At 65.8% G+C, this 22,788-nt stretch overlaps 2 protein-coding genes across 6 annotated transcripts; one reads left to right on the forward strand and one right to left on the reverse strand.

The window, feature by feature from the left end:
* The first annotated feature begins 38 nt into the window (after window positions 1-38).
* Window positions 39-19,352, forward strand: ZFPM1 (zinc finger protein, FOG family member 1). The gene is given in 11 exon segments (XM_037816309.1): window positions 39-1,201; window positions 8,964-9,066; window positions 11,282-11,485; window positions 16,595-16,828; window positions 16,982-17,077; window positions 17,152-17,298; window positions 17,488-18,171; window positions 18,174-18,718; window positions 18,720-18,824; window positions 18,826-19,080; window positions 19,082-19,352. Coding segments are annotated over 11 exon segments (3,312 nt in total). The 5' UTR covers window positions 39-397; the 3' UTR covers window positions 19,217-19,352.
* Window positions 3,350-9,067, reverse strand: LOC119518883 (protein diaphanous homolog 1-like). 5 transcript variants are annotated; one of them, XR_005213862.1, is made up of 3 exons: window positions 6,863-6,922; window positions 6,344-6,653; window positions 3,350-3,641 (listed from the first exon to the last, which is right to left on the reverse strand). XR_005213862.1 is itself a non-coding variant. In XM_037816310.1 (2 exons), the coding sequence occupies exons 1-2, from the start codon at window positions 8,657-8,659 to the stop codon at window positions 3,388-3,390; spliced, it is 489 nt and encodes a 162-aa protein (XP_037672238.1). In that variant the 5' UTR covers window positions 8,660-9,067; the 3' UTR covers window positions 3,350-3,387. The 5 variants fall into 5 exon arrangements, 1 of the variants encoding a protein (XP_037672238.1); XR_005213864.1 differs by lacking the exon at window positions 6,863-6,922 and adding an exon at window positions 5,915-6,019 and having other exon boundaries at window positions 6,344-6,801; XR_005213863.1 differs by lacking the exon at window positions 6,863-6,922 and adding an exon at window positions 5,915-6,014 and having other exon boundaries at window positions 6,179-6,801.
* Window positions 19,353-22,788: the final 3,436 nt, after the last annotated feature.

Below are 22,788 nucleotides of genomic sequence, written 5' to 3' on the forward strand. Positions count from 1 at the left end.
ACAGGAGGCCCCGCATGGGCTGGTCCCAGGAGCACAGCCGGGCCCAGGCAGGCAGAGCCTCTGAGAGCGAGGCCACGGAGCCAGGCACCTGCGGGCCAGGCCGTAAGCAGGAGGAGGTTCCTGAAGCATGGTGGGGCACGGGGCATCCTGGGGTCCCCGCTGGCCTTGATGGCCCTGCCCATCCCTGCCAGTCAGCAGTGGGGTCCCCCGGGCAAGGACCCCACGCTGCCTCTGCCCCCCTTGGCCGAGTGGTGTTGCGGGAGGACCCAGCTGTGTGCCTCAGTCTCCCCTGCCAGGCCTGGGCTGAAAACACAGTAGGTGAGTTAGCACAATTACTCCTCACACATCCCAAGGAGGTGGGCAGGAAACCCAAGGCCAGAGGGGCTCTAGTGAGCCGATGGGAAGGGGCCGCACAGTGTCCCAGGCAGTGGTGGAGCGCCAGCCCCCGGCGAGGAGAGCAGGCAGGGGCCAGAGCCCGGAATCCAGGGCCGCAGGGCCGCACCCCTTCAAAGACCCTGGGGGGCTCCTTCCCACCTCTTCCGGAGCTGGTCCCGGGGTCCTGGGCCTGTGGTCGTGTCCTCAGCCTCTGCTCGCCTCGTCACATGGCCTCCCCTGGGTCCCTTGTGTCCCTCAGCAGGCCCCCGGTTGGGCTGGGTCACGGCCTCTGCCAGGACGATCACAGCGTCACTTAGTGACATCCGCAAAGACCCCGTCTCCAAATGGGGTCACATCTGGGGTCCCAGGTGGACGTAGGTTTTGGGGGACACCGTTCAACCCAGCACAGGCAGGGAGGCCACGTGTGGACGGGCAGGGTCTTGCTGATGTCGTCGTCCTCCACTCTGGCTGCTGCCCACCTGCCCCTCGAGTCCCGGCACAGCCCCCCGCATCCCGGGACGCTCTCGCCGCCAGGCCTGGCCTGGGCGCTGCTCCGCTCCCAGCCAGTGCCCATCCCCGTGACGCGGGTCCTGGCGGAGCCGCCCTGCCCCTCTGCCCTGCAGCCCCCGACTGCGCCTGCGTGGGTCGGGGTGGTGCCCCTCACTCCTCACGCCTCCGATGTGTCTCCTCAGACGAGCTGGAGCCCGCGCTGCAGGACGGGCGGAGGGCCGTGCGGGCCCGGAGCGGCCTCCCCGAGGGCCTGTGCTGGGGCCCGTTCCGTGGGAGCCTCCAGAGCAGAGCCTCATCCCCCGAGCAGGCAGAACCGGTAAGGAGCCGAGTCGGGCTGGGGCCCGTGGGAGCTCTGGCCATCTCGCCTGGGCCTGAGGTGCCGGGACCTGGGGGCGGGGAGGCTTCCCGGAGGAGGTGGTCTCTACACAGGGCTTTAACAGAGGAGTAGGAGTTGGTGCGGGAAGGAGGGTGCTCGTAGAGGAAGCCAGAAGGACTTGGCCGGGGCGGTTCCCATCCCATGGTCAGCAAGGGGCTTTCTGGGGGCTCAGCACGGCCTGCAGCAGGGCTGAGGAGCCCACCCCCCGCTCTGGGCCCTTCTGAGGACACGGGAAGGGCCGCCTCCCGGTGGTGTGCCTGCAACGCCTGGGCCCCGCTAGCCGAGCTCCTTTCTAAGGAAGCCATGTGGCCGGGCAGTGCCTCCTGGGGACAGCGAGGGTCCCCTCGGCCTCAGGGGGGCTTTCCAGGCTGCCTTCTGTCCATGGCAAGTGAGGCTGGTTGCCCCTCGCAGGGCGCGCAGAGGCCCCTTTGCAGAGGCGTTTAAGTTGGGAAGGGGAAATGAGAAATAGCACACGCGTATGTGGCACCAGCAGCACGGGCAGCCCGTGGCCGTGACCGGACGTGGACAGGCTCAGGCACCGCGAGGGTTTAGGCCTCGGCTGGGGGGTGCTGCCTCCTTCCACGGTGACTGTCGGTGCTGAGGCCGGGGCTCCAAGAGGGGGGACACGTGGGTCCCCCACCCCCTACACGAGCAAGGCAGACACGGGGTCCACACCGTGGCGGCTGGGATGCCCAGGGCCCCGGAGATCAGGGAGCCCGGGAAGACAGGCACTGGTGGCTGCGGGGCAGGAGCCACGTGGAGCGGGAAGGTCAGTGGGGCTGGAGGAGGGGAGGCTGCAGGCGGGAAGGGGAGTCACCACAGTCTGGGGGTCTTCTTTCCCCGTGTGGACCTCAGTTTCCCATCAGAGGATGGGCCCTCAAGCCTGACACAGGTGCCCCACTCGACTTGGCACACAGGTATGGCTTGGTCCAGGACAGTGTCCTCATGGTGCTGGGTCCCCTGATCCCCAGGACCCGGGGCTTCCTGAGCAAGGGCCCCCATGCCCGTCTTCCTGGTGCCCTCAGCGGGCAGTGCTGGGCTGGGGGAAGGGCCTCCCCAGCCCCTGGAGGAAGCTACCCAGCTCTGAGGGCCCCAGGAGCAAGGACTCCACAGTGTCCGCAGGGCTGGTGGGGAGCACAGGCAGAATCCCAGCTGCATACCCTCGGCTCTGCCCGCACCCCACCCATGTGACGATACTGGGGCTTGGCAGGCCACTGCTCAGCACAGTGGAGGCCCCAGGTCTGCCACAGCACCCCTCACAGCCCGGGGCAGACCTAGGAGGCCCACCTTCCCTGCCAGGCCGCCCCACTGCCCCGGGCCTGGACCCCAGGTCTCCACAAGGTGCCCTCTGGCACGCCCGTCCCCTCTCTGGGCCGCTCAGGCCTCAGCCGACACACGGGGTCAGGACTGTGTCCGGGAAGTGGGGAGGACCACAGCCCACCTGCCCCTGAGGCCCTGCGTTCAAATGGGATGATGCACACATGGCTGTCCCTGGCCCCATGATCTTGTGAGGGGACAGGGGAAAGCAGTGGTCGGAAGACCCCAGGCGGAGGGTTTCACCTCTGCCGCAGGAAGGAGACTGTGCTGTTAAGAGCTGGCCTGCAGAAAGTGAGCTCCCCATCACTGGAGGCATGCAAGGGGCAGCTGCCTCTTTGGAGGGTGGGGATGCTGTCAGGGCCGTTAATGGTTGGGGATCTCTGCAAAGGCAGGAGGGGCTGAAGCCAGATTGGGGATTTCAGGGAGCCTTACTCCCCTGCCCCGCCAGGAGACCAGTCACCATCCAGCCCCATCGAGGTCAGCTGCCTTGCCCAGCCGTGCCCGCCCACCCCTCCTCTCCCCTGTCGGCCAGGGGGGCTTGGCCAGGGTCAGAAACGCTCCCCCACCGGCGCGCTTGCCCTCGTGGGCGCCGCTGCAGGAGCCACATCCGCGTCCAGGTTCCGGGGGGCAGCCCCCTCCCGCCTTATCGCCTGCGGAATTAAATCCTTGATTAACCCTTATCTCCCCGGCCTGGCCACTATCTCTGCCTCGGCGCCGGGGCCCAGACACGTGGGACAAGATGATTGATTTCTCGGAGATAGGCGCCTCTCTGGTACTTCGTTTATTGTCTAAATATTTTTGCTAACGTTTCAGCGGCCCTTATCGAGCCCCTGATGCGGCCCCGTCCTCCCGGCCCCCTCGGCCCTCGGGAAGGAGGCAGGCGGGGTGAGTGGGGGCAGGCGGGCTCCCTGCTCCTCGGGGCCGGGGAACAGGCGGAGCCCCACCGCCCCGCAGGCGCCAGAGGCTGGGGGGGCACCCCGGGAAGGCCTGGCCGTGGGGCCTCGGGCAGGTCCCCGCGCTGAACCAGGCTGCAGAATCGATGCTTTAGGGCCAGCTCCGGAACCTGCAGGCGACACAGAACAAACGCTCGCGATGAACGGGCGAAGGAACAAATGAGTGAACAAATGAGTGAATGAACAAGCAAACTCCTCTGCCCCTAAAAGCTGGCCCGATCGGCACGGGGACTGCCTGTCTATGCAGTCGTCCCCCCTGGGGCTCACCCTCTTTAGCTGTGAGCGGCCGGGGGAGGCCCCGGGGCTGCCGCACAAGCGGGGTACAGGAGTGGGAGCCCCTGCCCTAAGGGCTGAGGCAGGGCCCCGGGGCCCCCGACTGCGTGAGTCCTGGTTCAAGATTCAGCCAGGAGGGTCTTTGGACCCCTGGACCCTGAGCCCACAGCTGCCTCCCCTGTGGGCAGGGGGTGGGACCCTTGGGGCACCGTGGGGTCTGAGCTCCCCCAACCCCAGCCCTGCAGGAAGCCCCGGAGGCTGGCATCGGGGACTCGTCCCACGTCCCACGGCAGAGCTGGACCCCAAGCCTGAGGCCCCGTCGGGGTCAGAGCAGTGAGGGCGGACGCGGGGTGGGGGTGGGTGCACGGCCTTGCACACACCCCCCCCCCCGCCTTCACGCTCTTTCCTCTCCCTCCTGCTCTCCCCACTTCTCTCTGCATCTTTTCTCTCTCTCCTTTCTCTTTCCTTCTCTCTTCATCTTTTTTCTCTCCTTCTTGCTTCCTCTCTAATTTCCATTTACAGGACACAGGGGCAAAGCCCCCCTCCCTCCTGGCCCCCTGCCCAGCCCCCCAGGGGTCCTGCAGCCACTCCTCCAGGCCCCCCGGATGCATGCCCAGGTGCGCGGGCTCAGGTCCTCCGCGTCTTTTCTGTTCTCACTGCCCGCACCCTGCTGTGCTCTGTCTTGCTCCGTGCACTCACTACCACACATCGGAGACTGTTCCGGGCTCCCTGCTCAGCCAGCCTGCCCCCCGACCCCGTCCCGCCCAGCCTGGGGCCCCCTGGGCTGCCCCCCCGACCCCTACCACCTTTAATGGGGTTTGGCCCTGACGCAACAGCTGTGGACAATCCTAGGGCCACGAGCAGGCCCCAGCCTGGGGCCCCATCGGCCCCACCTCGGCCAGCAAGGCGGCTGGGCCTGCCGTCCCCTGCACAGAGAGAACGCAGAGGCTGGGGGGTGGGGACGGCACACGCCCGGGGCTGCTGGGGGCAGAGCCCGTGTCAGCCCTCTGTGGGGCAGCCCCTGAGCAGACAGCCAGGTCCCACCTGGGCTGACTCTCCAAAGCTGGGGCTCACAGCACTCATTCCCCTGTGCCTCAGTTTCCCCGTGTGCCATCATAGGGGCTGGAAAAGCACAGTGGGGACTTGGAGGCACCGTGGACAAGAAGGGGACTCTGGCCACAGAAGGTTCTGAGGGCTGAGGGTGGGGGAGACCTTCCAAGCCCCTCCTTCCCAGGCCCTGCCACCTCTGAGGACTGCAGGCATGGCTGGGGGTGCAGCGTGATGGCAGTGAGTGGGGCGTGGCATGCACCCCATCTCGCACCTGTGACCCTCCCTTGGCCTTCTGGGACCAAGGTCTCGCACCTCACTGCCATCAGGAGGCCCAGGACAGCACTGGCTGTCCCCTCTAGAATGCCAAGCCCTGTCCCCACCCAGCGTCTGCTCTTGTTGCCTCCCCCCATACCCACATGGCCCCTTCCTCACTCCCTCAGCTCTGAGGGGCCTCACTCCCACCACCTCGTGCCCTTCTGGGCCTGCCCCTTTTCCTCTAGCTCCTGTCCCTTCCAGTCTCTCTTTACTGGTTCTTGTGGTCCCCTCCCAACTCTGTGAGTCCCCCAGGAGATCAGGGTCTCTGTGTTCTGTTCACTGTCCCCCAGGACCCGCACACAGTGGGTTCCAGAACTGCCTGCTGAACGAGTGGAGGGACAGATGGATGGATGATGGATAGATAATGGATGATGGGTGGATGGAGGATGGATGGAGATGGATGATTGAACAGATGGATGGATGATGGATAGATGGGTGGATGGATGATGGATAGATGGGTGGATGGATGATGGATAGAGATGGATGTATGACGGATGGATAGAAATGCAGGATGGATGGATAAATGGAGATGCATGGAGGATGATGGGTGGATGGATGGACAATGGATGGATGGATGGATGATGGATAGAGATGGATGGAGATGGATGATGGATGGATGGATGGGTAGCTGGATGGGTGGATGGTGGATGATGGGTGGATGAAAAGGCTGCAGTGATGAGAGGGGAATGTGCAGACCTGGATTCCCACCCTCCACGGCCACTTCCAGCAGCCTCAGTCTCCCCACCTGTGAAGTTTGGATCCTTGCAGGGTCTGGGGGCACCAGGGGAGCCCAAGGACAGAGCAGCATTTGCTTCTGGGCTGGGCTGCAGCATTTGCTTCTTGGGCTGCGCTGCATTGAGGGTGTATGGGGGCTGGCGGTCAGTGTGCACCCGTGCCTGCCACAGTCGGCCCGCCCCTCCCGTGAACCTGCGGGAGGCGGCCCTGGCTGCCCACTGGGCTCTGGAAGTCGTGTCCGGCTCCCGGGGCCAGGCCACCACCCCCCACTCACTTCCAAGCCAGTCTGCACAGTGGGCTCTGCCCGCACCGCCGCCGCTGTGATGCGGCTTCTGACGTGCTCGGCGAGGTTTGGGAACAGCCTCCGGTGAAGCTGTAGCGGCGGACGCGGTGGAGATAGGGTTTCGATGGTTATCGGGCTCAGAATCGAGACACTGACCTCTTTGTTGGGGGAAAACAAGGAGCGCGGTCAGATCCACCGAGAGAATCTGAAGTGGCCCCGTTGTCCTGGGCTGGGAGTGACAGGCCAGCAGGGTGGGCAGCCGGGCCCCAGGCAGGGAGCCGAGGCTGGGGCGCCCGGTGGGACGGAGGCGCGAGCAGCCCGCCGGCTCTGAGAGGGCTGGCAGAGGGCAGGCTGGGGAGGTAGAAACAGCCGCCCCCGCCTAGCGCCCGCACCCCATGGCCCACAGGGCAGGGCAGGAAGGGCCGCCCCGGCCCCCGGCGCCGTCAGCCACCAGAGAAAGGGGCATCTGTTCCAGGAGAAAGAAGGGAATGAGGAAAGGAAAGGAAAGACATGGGCAGCCGCGCGCTGGGCCAGCCCCGCACAGGGGAAGCAGAAGCCAAGGGGCCCCATGTCCTCCGCCCGAGCCGGAACCACAGCGGGGGCCCGGGGGCGGGGGGACGGGGCGGACGGCAGCTCCCGGCTGACTTCGGGGGTCTGGCCTGCCCTCGCACCCACCTGGGGGTGCCGAGACCCCTCCCCAAGCACCCCGAACCCTGCTGGGAGCCCGGCGTCACCCTCCCTCCGCTCAGGCTCACGGGGAGACGTGGGGGGGGTTCTGCAGCGTCAGCAGAAGCTGCGCGCGCGTCTTTATCACGCCGCGAACACTCTGCTCCTTGGCGCGATAAGCCCTGAACCGGCCGGGAAGCTGTCAGTCTCGTTTAAGGGTTTAGAAATATTGGGACGAATAATTAGATTTCATATCATTACCACCACAGCCAGCGAAGGAGCAGGCAGATTAATTTTTTTCACCCTCCTCCGCTCATTAATATTCATTAGAGGCTCATAGCACAGGCTGGGCTGGCGAGCACGGGGTCCCCGCCGCTGTGCGCCCCTCTCAGCCCCCCGCCGGCTGCCTCCGGGGCCCGTTCCCAGCTCCGACCCTGTAAGAGCCCCTTGGCGGAGATCTTCAGCTTCTCAGCCACTGGGGCACCCACTAAAACGAGGGGTGTGCCCAAAGGTGGCTCTTGGGCAGAGCTGTGGGCACCGCAGGTGACGTTTGCCACTGCCGACCTGGTCCAGCCCCTGGACCCCAAATCATGGTCCTGCCTGCGCTGCCCGCTGGGCTAGTCCCTACCATGTACCAGTGTTCCCCGGGGAAACCGAGTCACAGAGAGCCCCCACACACACGAGGGGCCATCACCCCACTTGGCAGGTGAGAAGCCAAGGCTCGGTGGGTGGCACTGCAGGGCTCTCCTGGACCCCTGGCAGCTGATCTCCACCTGCTCCGTGGCGGACATGCCCACCTTGCAGACGGGAGAAGGGGCACAGGCAGCCCGTGGTCTACAGGGAGTCCCCAGGGCTCCAAGGGGGCGAGGCCCCACCAAGGTCACCCAGCGGGACTGGACCCCACTGCCTGGCTCTGACGCCCGTGTGCCCCCCATGAAGGGGAGGACACCCTCCTACACCCGACCCTGGCACACAGATTCGTAGCTGACAGCAGGTAGTCCTGGGTTTTCACCTGAAGGTGGTCATGCATAAATCTTCTGATTAAAAGGTGTTTATTTGCAAAGAAGAAAAGCAAGCTCGTTTCAGCAGAAACCCTGATGCACAGAACAGGTGACATGCCGTAGACCTCGTGCCCAGCAGGCTGAGGCCACTCGGAGGGAGCACAGATGGGGGCTCAGGGCGCTGGTAGCTGATGCACCCCGAGATGAGCTCGGCGCCCCCTGAGCAGGAGGGAGACCAAGGCCCCAGGGGGCAGTGGCCGTCACCACCCCAGGACAGAGTACAGCCTGCTCTGCTGTCCAGCGTCCCCTCCCCTGGCTTGGCCCTGTGGCTCTGCGCCCCGTCCTGCCCGCACTGGGCTCCAGGCTGGGTCGTTTCCTCCGCTGGGGGCTGGGGCTATGTGTGTGGAAATCAGGCCCCGCCTCAGGCCCCCGCCGCAGCCACCAGGGGCTCACCCTCAGCACCTTCCTCCCAGGCGGCAGAAGGGCCCAGCCCGGCTTCCAGATGGAGCCAGGAAGCAGGACGGCAGGGAGGAGCTCCGCCCCTTCCTCCCCGTGCCTCGGTTTCCCCACCTGGGAGATGGGGAGAAGAAGGGCACCGCCAGGGCCGAGGCCTGTGCTTGTCAAGTATCCGCCATGGGCTGGCCCTGGGGATGCGACCCCTTCCCAGATCTTCTGCGGAGAAGGGGGACACAACTCCAACCTGCAGCCAGCCCGGCAGTCCAGGAGTGTGGCCAGAGCAGGCAGGCAGGGCACGTGGGCCCGGGACGTGGATGTCCACCTCCAGGATGGCTCCTTTGGGCCCCATCCGGGAGGGGAGGGCAGGGCTCTGGGTGCAAGTCCCGCCTGCCCTCCCAGCTGTGGCCTCAGACAAGTTGCTTCACCTCGCTGGGCCTCAGTTCCAACAGTGCTGCCCGCTGGCGGGCGCTGGGCCCTGCTTGCCTCGCATGGGAGCTCCGGGGCCCGAGGAGCTGGCACGGGCGCTGGGCCCCACTGACCACTCACTCCAGAGTCCAGATGGAAGTGCCCGGGCCCCGGGTCCCACAGGCGGCCCCTCCCTCCGGTACTTCCTGTGCTGACGGCCCGGCCGCCTCTGTCCCTGCCCTCCGCAGAGCCCGGCCCTGACCCTGCTGCTGGAGGACGAGGCCTGCTGGCTGCGGACGCTGCCCCAGGCCTTGACGGAGGCCGAAGCCAACTCAGTGGTCTACAGGAAGGGTTGGTATCACGCGGCACTTCCCCCACCGCGGCCTTCCGGAAGGCTGGGGTCACTGGCCCTGCCTGGGCCGGGCCTTAAAGGGAAACCAGTGGGGCCAGGCAGGAGGGGCGGCGTCTGCTCGCAGCTGGGTGCTGGCCTGGCCATCCTGCCGTCATCACCAAGCGCCCTGGGGAGCGGCCATCTGGGGGCCGGTGAAGCCCCATGAAAGGCCGTGGCCCCAGGAGCTGCTTTCCAAGGCAATACACAGCCTGAGAACACTCTGGAAGGTCTGGCGGCCACCCTGCTGGGCTTGGCCTGGACAGCCATCTGCTGCTGGGGTGCAGCTGGGGGGCCACCCCTAGGGGAAGCAGGACCCTGAGAAGCCACAGTGCCTGCTGCTTCACAGGCCCGGTGGACATCTGCTCAGGCACCGTCCGGAAACTGCTGAGGGGCTGGCGGGGGCAGGGGGGGAGCCTCAGGCAGGGGCTGGCTCCGAGGAGCTGCCTTCAAACCCAGCGGGCTGCGACCCCACCACAGGGCCTTGGCAAGTCCCCATGCCTGGTGAGCCTCTGTTTCTTTACCTGGAAAATGGGCACGGGGTCGGAGGGAGACACGGAGGGCTGGCCGAGGCATCAGGGCTCACAGCCACCAGCCTGCCCGCCCAGTCCACTCCCCCTCTTAGAGGGCAGGATGCCCCCGCCAGGGAGGCCAGGAGGAGAGCAGAGCGAGGGGGTCTCCTACCTGCCGGACAAGGGGTGGCTTTCACAACTCTCGGACCTCCCACCGCACTTTGCTTCTAAAGCTGGGGCCGTAAACAGACCCGATGGCTGTCAGGGGCTCTTGCCCCTGAGAAACTTGGGGTGCAGCCTTAGCACTTGGGTCTCAGGGTGGTAGCCCCTCCTCACCCCATTACCGACAACCGACAAGGCCTAGGGGGACGAGGGGTGGGCAGGTGGGACGTCTGCCATGCGCTGGGGTCCCCGGGGGCTGTGCCCCCCGACCCGGGGGAGGTGGTCTCCATCCCCACAGGGGCCTCCTTGCTCAGAGCTGAGGACCTGGCATCTGTGGAGGCCCCAAGCCCACGTGGTCAGCTGCCTGCCCACCGTGGACGGAACCCCATGGAGCCAGAGGCCATTCGAGCCGAAGCCTCCTGGGGTGGCTTCAACCAACAGAACTGTGGCTGCCCCAGCCCTGGGGGCCAAAATCGAGGGGTGGGCTGGGTGGGGAGAGGCCTTCCCTGCCTCCTCCAGCTTCAGGGTTCACCAGAGACTCCTGTGTCCCTGGCCTGGGGCCACCTCCCTCCAGGCCCTGCCTCCGTCATCACATGGCTCCTCCCTGTGCCCGTCTGTCCCAGTCCCCTTGTGAGGACCCAGTCATCCTGGGCCCGCCCACCTACTCCAGTTTGGCCTCATCTTAACCAATCACATCCTCACAGACCTTCTTCCAAAAAGGCCACGTATCTGGGATGGGAGTCGGGCTGAACATGACTTTTTGGGGGAACACGGTTCACCCAACAGCGAGTTGGGGAAGGGGTACTGGGCCCCACCTCAAGGAGCCTGAGGGTGTCGGGGGCACCACAGCAGCAGCAGGAAGGTTCCAGAAACAAGGGCCTGAGTGTTGGCCCCCAGCAGTGGGGGCTCGTGCTCAGTGGGGCTGGGGTCTAGTGGGCCCTGCCCAGCCTCTCCCCACTGCCGTCTGGGTGAGTGGGACCCTGGGTGAGCGTGGCCACCCAGGAGGGACAAGGGTCCCCGCAGTGCAGGTGCCACAGCGCAGCCCGGCAGGCTCGGGTGAGACCCCCCCCCCCCCGGTGGTGTCCTTCCCCCCGGCCCTGAGCCCAGGGCGGCCTGGGGCCAGCAGCCCCCTACGGGCATCCACTCCCGGACCCAGCCCCTGGGCTGCACGCCCCCCGAGCTCTGCCCAGCCAGCCTGGGGGCTTTGGGGCTGAAGCTGCCCCTGCACCGGTGCCTGCGGGAACAGGGCACCCTGCGGGCTCAGGCTGCCCTCCAGCCAAGGGGCTCCCCAGGGGCACGGGGGCCGGGGCCCGGAGGTAGGACGGTGTGCCGGGGGAGCTGGTCCCCTGCAGCTGGCACCTGGCCGTGCGACCTCAGACTGGCTCCTCCGCCCAAGCCACAGGACCGTCCTCTACACACAGGCAGCACTGGGGGATGGCAAGGGGAGGGGCGGGGGCTCAGCCAGGGCCAGTCCCGCGTCACCTGGGCATGTTTCTCCCTGCAGATGATGCCCTCTGGTGCAGGACCACCAAGCCGGTGCCCGCGGGGGGCCTGCTGAGCGTGCTCCTCACAGCCAAGCCCCCCAGCACCCCCAGCCAGCCCGGACAGAGCAAGCCCGGGGGGCCTGTGTGCCCAGCACCTGCCGACATCCAGCTCCTGCCCCAGCAGGCGGGCATGGCAGCCATCCTCGCCACGGCCATCGTCAACAGTGAGTACTCACCCTGGGCCGAGCTCAGCTCCCCAGCTATGGGGTCTGTGACCACCAGGCCCTGGGCCGGCCACCGAGCGGTGGAGGAGGTGCCACAGCTGGTGCTCGTGCGATCGGGCACAGGGTGCTGGGAGGTTGCCGAGGGGTGACCCACAGGCGGTGCTGGAAGTAGAATCCCAGATGGGGAAGGGGCCAAGGGGGCCCCAGGCATGGACAGCATGTGAGAAGCAGGGCAAGGATGGGCCCCGCATACACGGCTGGGGCCGCCCCCCAAGCTGCAGGGAGGCAGCTCAGCGTGGGGGGTGGGGGCAGGTTGGGAATAGGGTTGAGCCAGGAGCTTGGCACAGGGACAGGGGGTCTCCGTGGCCCGGCAAACAGGCCTGCCCTGAGGCGGGAGGCCAGGTCTTCTCCCTTGGGGTGGCAGCAGGGCAGGCGTCCCTGTCAGCACCGACACTTGGGGCCAGGTGATTTGCTGTGGGGGGCTGTCCCAGGCACCGCGGGGGGCTTTGCAGCAACACTGCCCCCCCAGCCCTGACAGCCAGAGGCATCTGCGACGTGGCCGAGTGTCGGCTGGGGGCCCAGGAGAGCGAGCCTGTTTTGTGCGAAGGACACGGGGACACTCTGGGCCTTCAGGGGCTGCCGTGAGCGGGAGCGGGACTCGCTCCACAAATGCGTGTTAACCCCCGAGAGCCAGCGGGGCCCGGGGCACTGGCGTCACTGGGATGACGCTGTCACCACCCGGGGCGGAAATAAGGCAGGATGAGGCGACGAGGCAGTGGCTGTGGGTTACTTTAATCGGGGAGCTCGGGAAAGCCGCCCTGGGCAGATAAAGGCCCCCGAGCCTGGCGGCAGCCGAGCCCCATGGACAGGCGGGGGCGCAGGGCGGGCCCAGGCGGAAGCAGGCGTCCGGGGTTTCTCCTTGGAACAAGGCGGCCTCCCCAGCGCTTGCTTCATTTTATGTACAAATTCCCAAATGCCCTGCACCCACCAAGCACCAACTCCCCGTCCTCCTTCCCTCCTCCCCTGGCCACCGCGCGTCGTCTGTCTCTACGGGTTTGCTGTTTCCAGGTATGTCATATGAGCGAGATCGCACGGCACTTGTCCCTGCCTTGTTTCCCTCGGCACCGTTCTCAAGGTTTACCCGGGTTGCCGCAGGCTAGGAACTTCATTCCTTCTTATGGCCGAGTAATAGCCCACTGTGTAGACAAACCACATTCTGTTTGGTCCTCTGCTGTCGGTCGGATGCCAGCTGTTCCCAGCTTTTGGCTACTGTGAATGACGCTGCCGTGAACACTGGGGTGCAAGTATTTGCTTAGTCCCAGTTCTCTGAAAACAAGCGTCTGTCTCCAGTCTCTCTGGGTGTGTACCCAGGCGCGGGACCGCCGGGTCAGCCGGTAACTGCATCAACCTCCCGAGGATCCACAAACTGCTTTCCACAGCTGCTGCCCCGTTTGACATCCCCCTCGACGTTGCACACTCGCCAGCATCTGACGTTTTCCGGGTTTTTTTTTAAAATAATAGCCTTCCTGGTGGGTGTGAAGTGGCTTCTCATTGTGGTTTTGATTTGCATCCCTGATACTGAATGGCACTGAGCATCTTTTCCTGCACCCACTGGCCATACGCATCTCCTCTTTGGAGAATGGCTGCTCGAGCCCCTTGTCCGTGTTTTAAATCAGGTTGTTGTTGTTGCTGAGTTGTAGGAGTTCTTCACATACTCTTATATGTGATTAAGGCTTAGAATCCCTTAATCAGATATATGATTTGCAACTATTTTTTCCCATTCTGTAGGTGTTTTTTCATTTTTTCTGATAATATCCATTGGACAAAAGTTTTTAATTTTGATGAAACCTAATTTATCTTATTTCTGTTGTTCATGCTTTAGTTATCATATCTCAGAATCCACTACCAAATCCCAGGTCAGAAGACTTGCCCCTGTGCTCCCCTGGCTCCGTGGTTTCTGCTCTTATCCTCTGTGTTCTTGGTCCATTTGAGTCCTCCGTGTGGGGTGTGAGGCTGGGGTCCAGCGTTCTTTTGCATATGGACGGCATCTCCAGGACCACCCATCGGAGACTGTTCTCTCCCCACTGTGTGGACTCGGTGTGGGGCTACTGCCAGATGTCCCCTTCTCCTCCGGTGGTCTGTGCATCCATCCTGACACCAGTCCCACGCTGCTCTGACCCGTCACTGTGGTCAGTTTAGAATCCAGGAGAGTAGGTTCTCCAACTTGGCTCACACTTCTCAACTTTTCAGGGCCCCTTTGCAATTACACATGAATTTGAGGACTGGCTTTTCTGTTTCCACAAAAAAGGCTGCTGGGGTTCCAACAAGGCTCACCTCTGTAGGCCACACTGGGTGGTACCGGCTGACGTGGTGACACATTGAGCCTTCCAACCCCAGACACGGTGTCCTGCTGTTTACCACAGTCTTGGTTCTGTCGTGTTCAGTGTATGCATTTCTGCCCCCATGGATGAGATGGTGTGTTCCGTAGACGCTATTGTGCGTCAACTGTCTTTCCGAATAAACCACAGCAATGGCTGCAGCAGGATGGAGTGAACACAGGCAGGAAGGAGCGTGGCACAGGCGGGCGGCTGGGCTGGAGCCAGTGGGGAGCTGCTGGGATTGGGGGGCTGTGGGGCAAGGGCGAGGAGGCTGGCATGGGGCCATGGCCTCGGGTAAACAGCAGGTGGAGAGGAGCCCTGCCCTGCACACCCTCATCTCCAGATGCCCACTGGAACAGCGCAGGATCACAGCGTGCACTGTGGATCCCAGGAAGCCAGGGGGTGGGGATGGGGCCAGCCAGGGAGTCGGGGAGGAGAGGCTGAACATGGGCAGCAGCAAGAGCCACAGGGACAGAGGTGTGGACGGGCCTGCTAGGCACAGACTGAGGTGACACCAAATCAGGTGAGGGCAGAAAAGCAACCCTGGACTTGCCAGCCTGGGGGTCACTGCAGCCTTGACCACAAGTCTGTGGAGTGAGCAGGGGCAGGAGCTGGAGAGAGGAGCAATGAATGGATCAGGGCACAGAGAAGTGGGCCAGCAGCAGGCGGGAACGTGGGTCCCCAGGGGACTCGGCTGTCACTTCTGCTGCTTGGGCGGCCAGAGCTGACCTAGTGCTCGTGGAAATGACCAGGTTGGGGGGGTTGCAAGTGTGCTGGCCACACAGGGGAGGAGCTGGACCCAGGCAGGGCAGGGCCACATCGCCAGGGCACTGGAGGGTCCTGAGCAGGTGGCTGCCAAGGCGGTGAGAGCAAACGAGGGGGCCCCGAGGCTTGAGAGCAGGTGACAAGGCCTGGGAACACTTGGGCGGGGGCCAGGTGTGCTGCTGGCTGACCCCCATGGGGTGCTGGGAGGGCCTCCTCTCCCAAGCCAAGCCAGGCTCACCTGCTCTGGGCCTCAGTTTCCTGTCTGTGCAGTTCAGGGGGACATCTCCAGTCTGAGGTGTTGTCAGTGCCTCAGCCCCCAGCACCAGTGTCCCAGGAACTTTTCCTTTTGGAAACCTCACATGGGGCCACACATGTTGTTGACAGATGACATGGTGGTACCTAGGTGGCCTAGAAGAGTTGTGAGAACCCAAGGCCCAGAGCCAGTGAGACCCGGTTCAGTTCCGAGACTGGGCCACTCTGAACCTCTGTTTTCTCATCTGTAAAACAGGGCCAACCTTAGTGCAGGTTAGGTGGGCAGCACTGGCCCAAGACGTGGCCCTGGCCGTCCTCACTGCATTTCAGGGCTGCAGCCAGAGGCGCCCGGCCTGGCTCCCCCCATCCCAGCCCAAACCACAGTTCCCAGCAGTGACCTTGCAGATAGGCGCACACAGCCACCCCCACCTCACAGCTGCAGCCGCCCAGCCCAAGGCCTTGGCCAACAGAGGCCACAGCTGCCTGAGGCCCCCAGGAAAGGAGATTTGAAAACAGAGCAGAGAGACAGATAGCACTGGGGGGGGGGGGATTTAACCCAGAGAAGTGAAGAAAAGCTGCAGGGGCAGGAGGGAGGGAGGGGACCCCTCCCCGCAGACAGACAGAGATCCTCAGCTCCGTGACGGTCCAAAGGCAGGGACCTGGCTATTTCCGGAGCAGGCAGAGCTGTGGATTCCAGGATAAAATCCCAGGAAGCAGGGTGGGAGCCGAGACGCAGCCTGCAAGAGGTACAGGCAGATGCCATGCTGTCTCCAAACGCAAGAGGCCTAGAGCCGGGTGAAGGATCCCGGGATGCTGGGCCCCACATCAAGGTCAGGGCCCGGGAGCACACCACACCCTCCCCCTTCCCGTCGCGGCAGGCAGACCCAGCGGGGACCCAGGGCAGAGATGGGACTTTGCTTCAAAGGCTGCGGAAAGACAAACTGCTCACCAGCCTGAGGCCAGGCCCACTCCAGAGGAGCCGCCTCGGGCTGGTAAAACCTCCACTTTATAGGCTCCCAAGAGCTTCAAAAACCTGGAAGCAGCACGTGGTGGGGAATTCATGAATTCTGCAAACCCAACCATTCCATGGTTAATTGACATGGGGCCATCCAGGTGTACGAGTGACAGGGAAGAGGGGACAGGGAGGGCTTCTCTGTCGCTCCACGGCCCCTGGCCTCCTTGCCCCTCTGCTCCCCAACCCCCAGGAGCACCCAGGGCCTCCACTCACCTGCCTGAGCCAAATGCGCAGCGATTCAGGCCCGTGGCTCCCCGTCACCTGCTCACACCCCCTGCACTGTCACCCAGGTCTGTGCGAGCCTGCACGTCCTCACCACGCAGGGTCACCCAGCCACATCAGGCATCGTGTCCTCATGGACACCCAGCCTCCCCTTGTGCACCCGCCAGCACGTGCCATACCCCTTCCCCTGGGCGCCCCTGGGCTGACTGTTGGGAGGGGCACTGCAGGGGCAGGTGTGAGGGCCCCTCTGGGCCCTTCATCCTGGCGTGGGGGCTACTCGGAGATCCCACCGCATTCTGGATACTGCAGATGGAAAACGGGGCTAAAAGGACAAACGAGGGGCAGCAGGCACAGGAAGGGGACAGGTCAAGGGAGGGGTCGGGAAGGCGATCAGGAGAGCTAGGGAGACCCGGAGCCCGTGGGGGTCCCCGCCGCCACCAGGACGCCCTGCTGAGGCTGCTCCCGCCCGCCCCCCAGAGGACGTCTTCCCCTGCGAGGACTGCGGCATCTGGTACCGCAGCGAGCGGAACCTGCGGGCCCACCTCGTCTACTACTGCGCCAGCCGCCAGAGCGCCAGCGCACCCGCCGCAGCAGCCGCGGGCGAGAAGCCAAAGGAGACCCACCCCAACGAGCGCGTCTGCCCCTTCCCGCAGTGCCGCAAGAGCTGCCCCAGTGCCAGCTCCCTGGAAATCCACATGCGGAGCCACAGTGGTGAGCCCCCCGGGGCCAAAACACGTGCACCCCGCACTCGGGCAGCACAGGCTGAGGGGAGTGCGGGGGGTGAGGGGCCAGGGCAGGGCCGTGAGCCCTTCTTGGATGGGGCACTGGGCCCTGTGCCCGCCCTCACGGGGCCCTGTGTTCCAGGAGAGCGCCCTTTTGTGTGCCTCATCTGCCTGTCCGCCTTCACCACCAAGGCCAACTGTGAGCGGCACCTGAAGGTGCACACGGACACCCTGAGCGGTAGGTGGCCGGGGAGGGGCGCCTTGGGGGCTGGGGGAAGGGGGCAGGCCTGACCACCTCAGCCTGGCCCACAGGTGTCTGCCACAGCTGTGGCTTTGTCTCCACCACGAGGGACATCCTCTACAGCCACCTGGTGACCAACCACATGATCTGCCAGCCGGGCTCCAAGGGCGAGATCTACTCCACAGGGGCCGGACACCCAGGTGCCAAGCCCCATCCAGGTGAGCCCCGGACAGGCCCCGGACCTCGAGGTGGAGTGGAGGGAGGGGGTGGGGTCCTGGACAGCAGGCCAGTCTCAGTCTTGGTCCCCCCCTTGTCTCCCCACCCCACCCAACCCGACGGCTCCTTCCAGCCCTGTCCCGGCCAGCACCCCGGCCTGACACCGCCCCTCTGGTCTGGTCTCTGGGCAGACACCCTCGCCAGCTTCCAGCAGCTCGCGGCCCTGCACGGCCCCCTGGCCTCCACAGACCCAGCAACTACGCCACCCCTGGGGCTGGACAGGAAGCCCCCAGCCGAGGCCACCAATGGCGAAGCCAGAGTGGCCCCCCAGAACGGTGGCAGCAGCGAGCCCCCCGCGGCCATGAAGGTGGAGGCCGCCGCGGAGACAGGGGAGGCGGAGGCCGGGGTCCCCGGGGAGGCGAGCCCCGGGCGCCGGGCCCCCTCGCGCTCGCGCTCGCCATCGCCCCGCAGCCCGGCGCCCGCGCGCGTCAAGGCCGAGCTGCTGAGCCCCCCGGCGGGCGCCAGCCCCGGGCCCGGCCCGCTCTTCCTGCCGCAGCTGGCCTTCGGGCCCGACGCGGCCGCCGCGCTGCCGCAGGCCTCGGAGATCCTGGCCAAGATGTCGGAGCTGGTGCACAGCCGGCTGCGGCAGGGCGCGGGGGCCGCGGCGGGGGTGCCGGCGGGCGCCACGTGCTTCGAGTGCGCGATCACCTTCAGCAACGTCAACAACTTCTACGTGCACAAGCGCCTCTACTGCTCCGGCCGCCGCGCGCCGACGACGCGCCCCCCGCGCACCGGCACCGCGCGCCCGCCGCCCAGCCCCGGGCCCCGCGACGACGAGCCGCGCGCCGCCACCCCCCGAGCCCGACGCGGGCCGCGGCCAGCGAGGGCAGCCCGAGCCCCGGCAGCTCGCTCGACGACGCGGAGGACGACCCCAGCAAGACGCTCTGCGAGGCCTGCAACATCCGCTTCAGCCGCCACGAGACGTACTCGGTGCACAAGCGCTACTACTGCGCCTCGCGCCACGACCCGCCGCCGCGCCGGCCCACGCCCGCCCCGCCCGCCGCGCCCGTGCGCACGCGCAGACGCCGCCGGCTCTACGAGCTGCACGCGGCCGGCCCCGCCCCCCCGCCGCCGGGCCCCGAGCCGCCCGCCTCGCCCCGCCCCGGAAGCGGAAGCGGCGCCACGCCCTCGCCGGGCCCCGACGCCGCCGCGGCCGAGGGCCCCATCGACCTGAGCAAGAAGCCGCGGCGCCAGGGCCCCGAGGGCGCGCCCGCTGGCCCCGCGCCCGGCCTGGCCGCCCTGGCCGACTACCACGAGTGCACCGCCTGCCGCGTCAGCTTCCACAGCCTCGACGCCTACCTGGCGCACAAGAAGTACTCGTGCTCCGCCACAGCGCTGCGGCCCGGCGCGCCGGCCGCCGCCATCGTGTGCCCCCTACTGCCCCCCGAACGGCCTGGTCCGCGGCGACCTCCTCGAGCACTTCCGCCTGGCGCACGGCCTGCTGCTGGGCCAGCCCCTGGCGGGCCCCCGGGGCGCCCGAGGCCCGGACGCCGGCCGACCGCCCGCCGCCCGCCGCGCCCTGCGCCTCCCCCGCAGCCCGCAGCCCGCGCCCCCCGGGACAGCCTCAACGGCCAGGAGCCGGAGGAGCCGGGCCCGGCCCGGCGGCAGCCCCCAGTCCCCCGCCGCCGCCCCGGCCCGCAGCCCCTCGCCCGGGCCCGCCGCCCCGCCGCCCCCGCCGACGCCGCCGTTCCTGCTCCGACAGGGGCGTGCAGACCCCCAGCAAGGTGCGCGCCGGGCGCCGTGCCCAACGGCAACCCCAGGTACTGTCGCCTGTGCAACATCAGGTTCAGCAGCCTGTCCACCTTCATCGCCCACAAGAAGTATTACTGCTCCTCGCACGCCGCGGAGCACGTGAAGTGAGCCGGCGCCGGCGCTGCAGCCTGGAGGCCGCTTCCCGCGCCCGGCGCCCTGCTCCCGGGAACCTTTCCAGGCACAGCCCCGCGTTGGGGAACCGCAGGGGCAGCGCCCACCTGGACCCTTGGCACTTAATAAAGAAGCTCTGTTTTCCGACCGCGTGGTGGAGGAGCCTGCTTACCGGAGCAGAGGAGGCCGGGAGGGGTCCCGGGGCCAGGGGAGCAGATGGGCCAGGACCCTGAGTGTTTGTGCCCCAACGACAAACACCTCAGGCCGTTGCACCCATCACCCACACGCCACCCCTAGGTTAGGGGTCCCGGCCAGTGTGGTTTGGGACCCAGGGAACAAGCACTACCTTCCCAGGCGCCAGCTGGAGCCTGCTGCCTCCCTCCAAGTCCCAAGCAGAAACCCATCTGGGCCTCCAGATGGAAGGGAGGACCTAAACCTGGCTGCCCCCACCCTGCCTGGTTATCCCTGTCCTGTCGCTGACCACCAGGGGGTCCTGGGGAGGATGAAGCCTGAGGGAGCAGAAGATGAGGACAGAGCAGAGGTCACAGGCAGAAGAGCTCCAGGGACCACACCTGAAGCATCCCCAGAGCTTTCCCTGGGAATCGAGCCAGGTCCTGGGCCAGCCGTAGCCCTTGGGAGGGTATCTCCCCTTCAGAGTTGCACCGGCCAAGGCTGCCATGCACCCAGGGCAGGGCACATAGCCACAGAGGAGGGTCCAGAGCTGTGCTGAAGCCTCCCCACCCATGGCGGCTCATGCTGGGGTGATCCTAGGCTGGACTGAGGCCATGGCTGCAGGACCCAACTGCCCTGGTCCCCACTGGGCAGCCGTGGGCAAGGCTTTCTCTAGCCTGCTTTCCCTGCTGTAAAACTAACACATCCATCTGTTTCCTGGCCTTAAAAGTCTTACACAGCAGCTTGCAGTGGAGACAAGTGAACTCTGAGGCTATGACCACCAGGGCTCAAGGCTCTGCGGTGGCCACTGGAAATCTGATGACCTGGCCTATCTGGCCACACCCCTTCCGCCCAGGGCTGGACCGGGCAGGGGCTGTCAGCCAAGGGGCACTTGGGGGAGGGTCCCAGGGAAGCCAGGTGGCCTCCTGCTCCCAGGCACCCTCCGTGCACTTGCCCTGTGCAGACAAGCCAAGGTGGGGGTGAGGCCACTGCCCTTTCTGGTTTGGGAGGGGGAAAACCAGGACCGTCAGGCCCTGCAGCTGTTCCTCATTTGCATTGTTTTGCATAAATTTACATGTAGCATTTAAGGCTCCGCCTCCAGGTCTTGACCCCTCTTCGCCAATGAGTGCAGATTATTCCAATAATCCACACACACTGTTCTTTAAAAAATTTCAACAGTGAGTTCCATATGGAAGTTAATTTTTTAAAAGTTGCTGGGAGCGTTGGCCATGGCCTCTGATGGTAAACAGATGTTCAAAGGGGACCCCCCTACACAGGAGATGGGACACTGCAGGCATCCAGGGTCCTCCCCTCCACCCAAATGAGTTCTACATGGTGAGACCCCCGTGAGTGGGAATGGGAGCTGCAAAGGATAAGGGCTGAAGGCAGGCCCGGCCGTGCCCCCTCCCCCACCATGTACCCGGGAGGGTCCTGTCTGCACAACCATAAAATGGGGAGGGGGGACTCAGTCCTCTCACCCCCACTGAGGGCTCAGCTCAGGAGGCCCCACTGTGGGAGGGTGGGGGGCTCTCGGGTCTGTGGTTGCATAGCCCCCCATCTTAAAGGGGCGAGTCCAACCCACTGCCCTTCCGCAGCTCAGCTCCTCCAGTCCTAAGCTGACCCACCATCTGTGGCCCTGGGCCTGTCCCGTCTGCTCCCAGAACTCTGCCCCCTCATTTCACCCACAGTCCCCACCTGTGCCACTGCCAGCCTAGAGGACAGTGTCCCCTGGGCCTGCTCCTGCTTCCCTTGGCAAAAAGGCAGCTTCGCTTGCACCCAAACCACTTTTCCAGGCCACCTGCCACCCGTTGCCAACTCCCGAGTCTATGAGGTGTTTGCTTCTGGTCCTATCTGCTCCGCTCTTCTTGCCTGCAGCCAAACTCCCCGGCAATGCCAGCTCGGGGCCCCCGCCTCTGCCTGACAGCGCTCGCTCCCCTTCCGTCCCCGCGTCCCTCCCTGCTCTCAGCCCTTGGGGCTCCAGCTGCCCACTCAAGGCCCCAGGCCCTGCTTCTCCGTGGCCCTCACCAGTCCACCCGGCTCCCGGCCGGGCCTCGTCCTGCCGCACTCCGCTTCTACCTCAAAGGGCCGGTCCTTCCTGTCCCAGCCTAAGTGCCACCTCCTCGGGGGTCCCCTCATAAGTGGCTGCTCTCTTGACCCCCCAGCCCGGGCTGCCTTGCCACTTGCCCTCCCCCACCAGCCCGGGAGCCCCCAGGTGTGTGTGGTGGGGGCTACGCTCGACCTCAGCCTCCGCAGCCCGCACGGCTTAGAGGAGCAGGTGAGGAAACACAGCACCCTCATCCCAGCGTGCCTGCAGTGGGCCCATCCCTGCTGCCCACCGAGCGTCCTTCGAGGTCCTCCCCTGCACCCCAGGTGACCTTGGGGCCCCTCCGTACATCTCCTCAGGGCCAGCTCACAGTGGGCCTGCCCCCCACCCTGCCCCGTGGCCCACAGCCACCTTCAGGGCCACCATCCCCGGCAGCACCTCCTGCCCCCGTGCACCCAGGGCCCTACTGTGGCCTACGCCGAGGCGACCTGCCATCCCCACCCCAGGCATCTCAGCCCCATTGGCTCAAGCAGTTGCCAAGCCCCCTGCCTCTCCCCAAGAGGCCGCCTCTTTGTCCACCCCCTCTCCCGGATCCCGACCCTCTGACCCCCTCCAGCTACACTAGCGGCCTCACGGCATCCTGGCTTTGTGGGCCACCACTCACGCCTCTGGGCGGCCCGACAACGGGTGCTCTGCTGGCTCCCACCCAGTACCCACAGGCCAGGCAACGTGCCCAAGGGTCGGGACGGGGACCCCAGCCTGTGCCCGGACCTGGGCTCCCTGGGCTGCACAGAGGGAGGCCCGGGCAGGCCCGGCCCTGGCGGCCGAGTTGGTGGCCGAGCAGAAGCCCCCAGCTGCCAAGGGGGAGGGGGGTAGAGACCGGAGAGGCCAATGGTCGATGCTGCCGGGCTGTGTTTCCCACCCCCAGGGCCCCAAAATCCAAAGCAGGGCGTCTGGCTTCTAGGCACCCCTCCCCTTGCTGCCCCCCTGGGAGACTCGGGACACCAGGGGCAGCTGCAACACGTCTACACCGGCCAGGCGGGCGCCCCCTCCTCCCTGGGAGGCCTCCTGAGAGGGGGAGCTCCGTCCACCCCATGGCCCCCTGCCCCTTCCCTCCATCAGTGTCTTCCCCGGCTCCACGGTCCCCCAAGCTGGGGAGTCATAAAGATGGGTGCAGGCTGTCTGAGGACACCTAGCAGGTGAGAGATGAACCCCTAAATCACAGGAAACCGCTCTGCGCAGCTCGGCTGAGGTAGGTAAGGCCTGGGACCGGGAGGGGCTCCCCACACAGGCAGGACTGCGGCAGGTAGAGCAGGGAGGCGGGGGGTCCTGGTAGGTAGGTGGAGGCCTGGGC

The sequence above is a fragment of the Choloepus didactylus genome, chromosome 22 (genome assembly GCF_015220235.1).
Source record: "Choloepus didactylus isolate mChoDid1 chromosome 22, mChoDid1.pri, whole genome shotgun sequence".
In the NCBI taxonomy this organism is placed as follows: Eukaryota; Metazoa; Chordata; class Mammalia; order Pilosa; family Megalonychidae; genus Choloepus; species Choloepus didactylus.

Excerpts from the sequence above, each read along its gene's own strand:
- LOC119518883 (XM_037816310.1), bottom strand. The coding sequence starts at position 8,659 with ATGGGGCCCAAAGGAGCCATCCTGGAGGTGGACATCCACGTCCCGGGC. Across the intron at positions 3,642-8,424 it reads TTCTTCTCCCCATCTCCCAG|GTTCCGGAGCTGGCCCTAAA; the intron begins GTGGGGAAACCG and ends TGTCGCCTGCAG.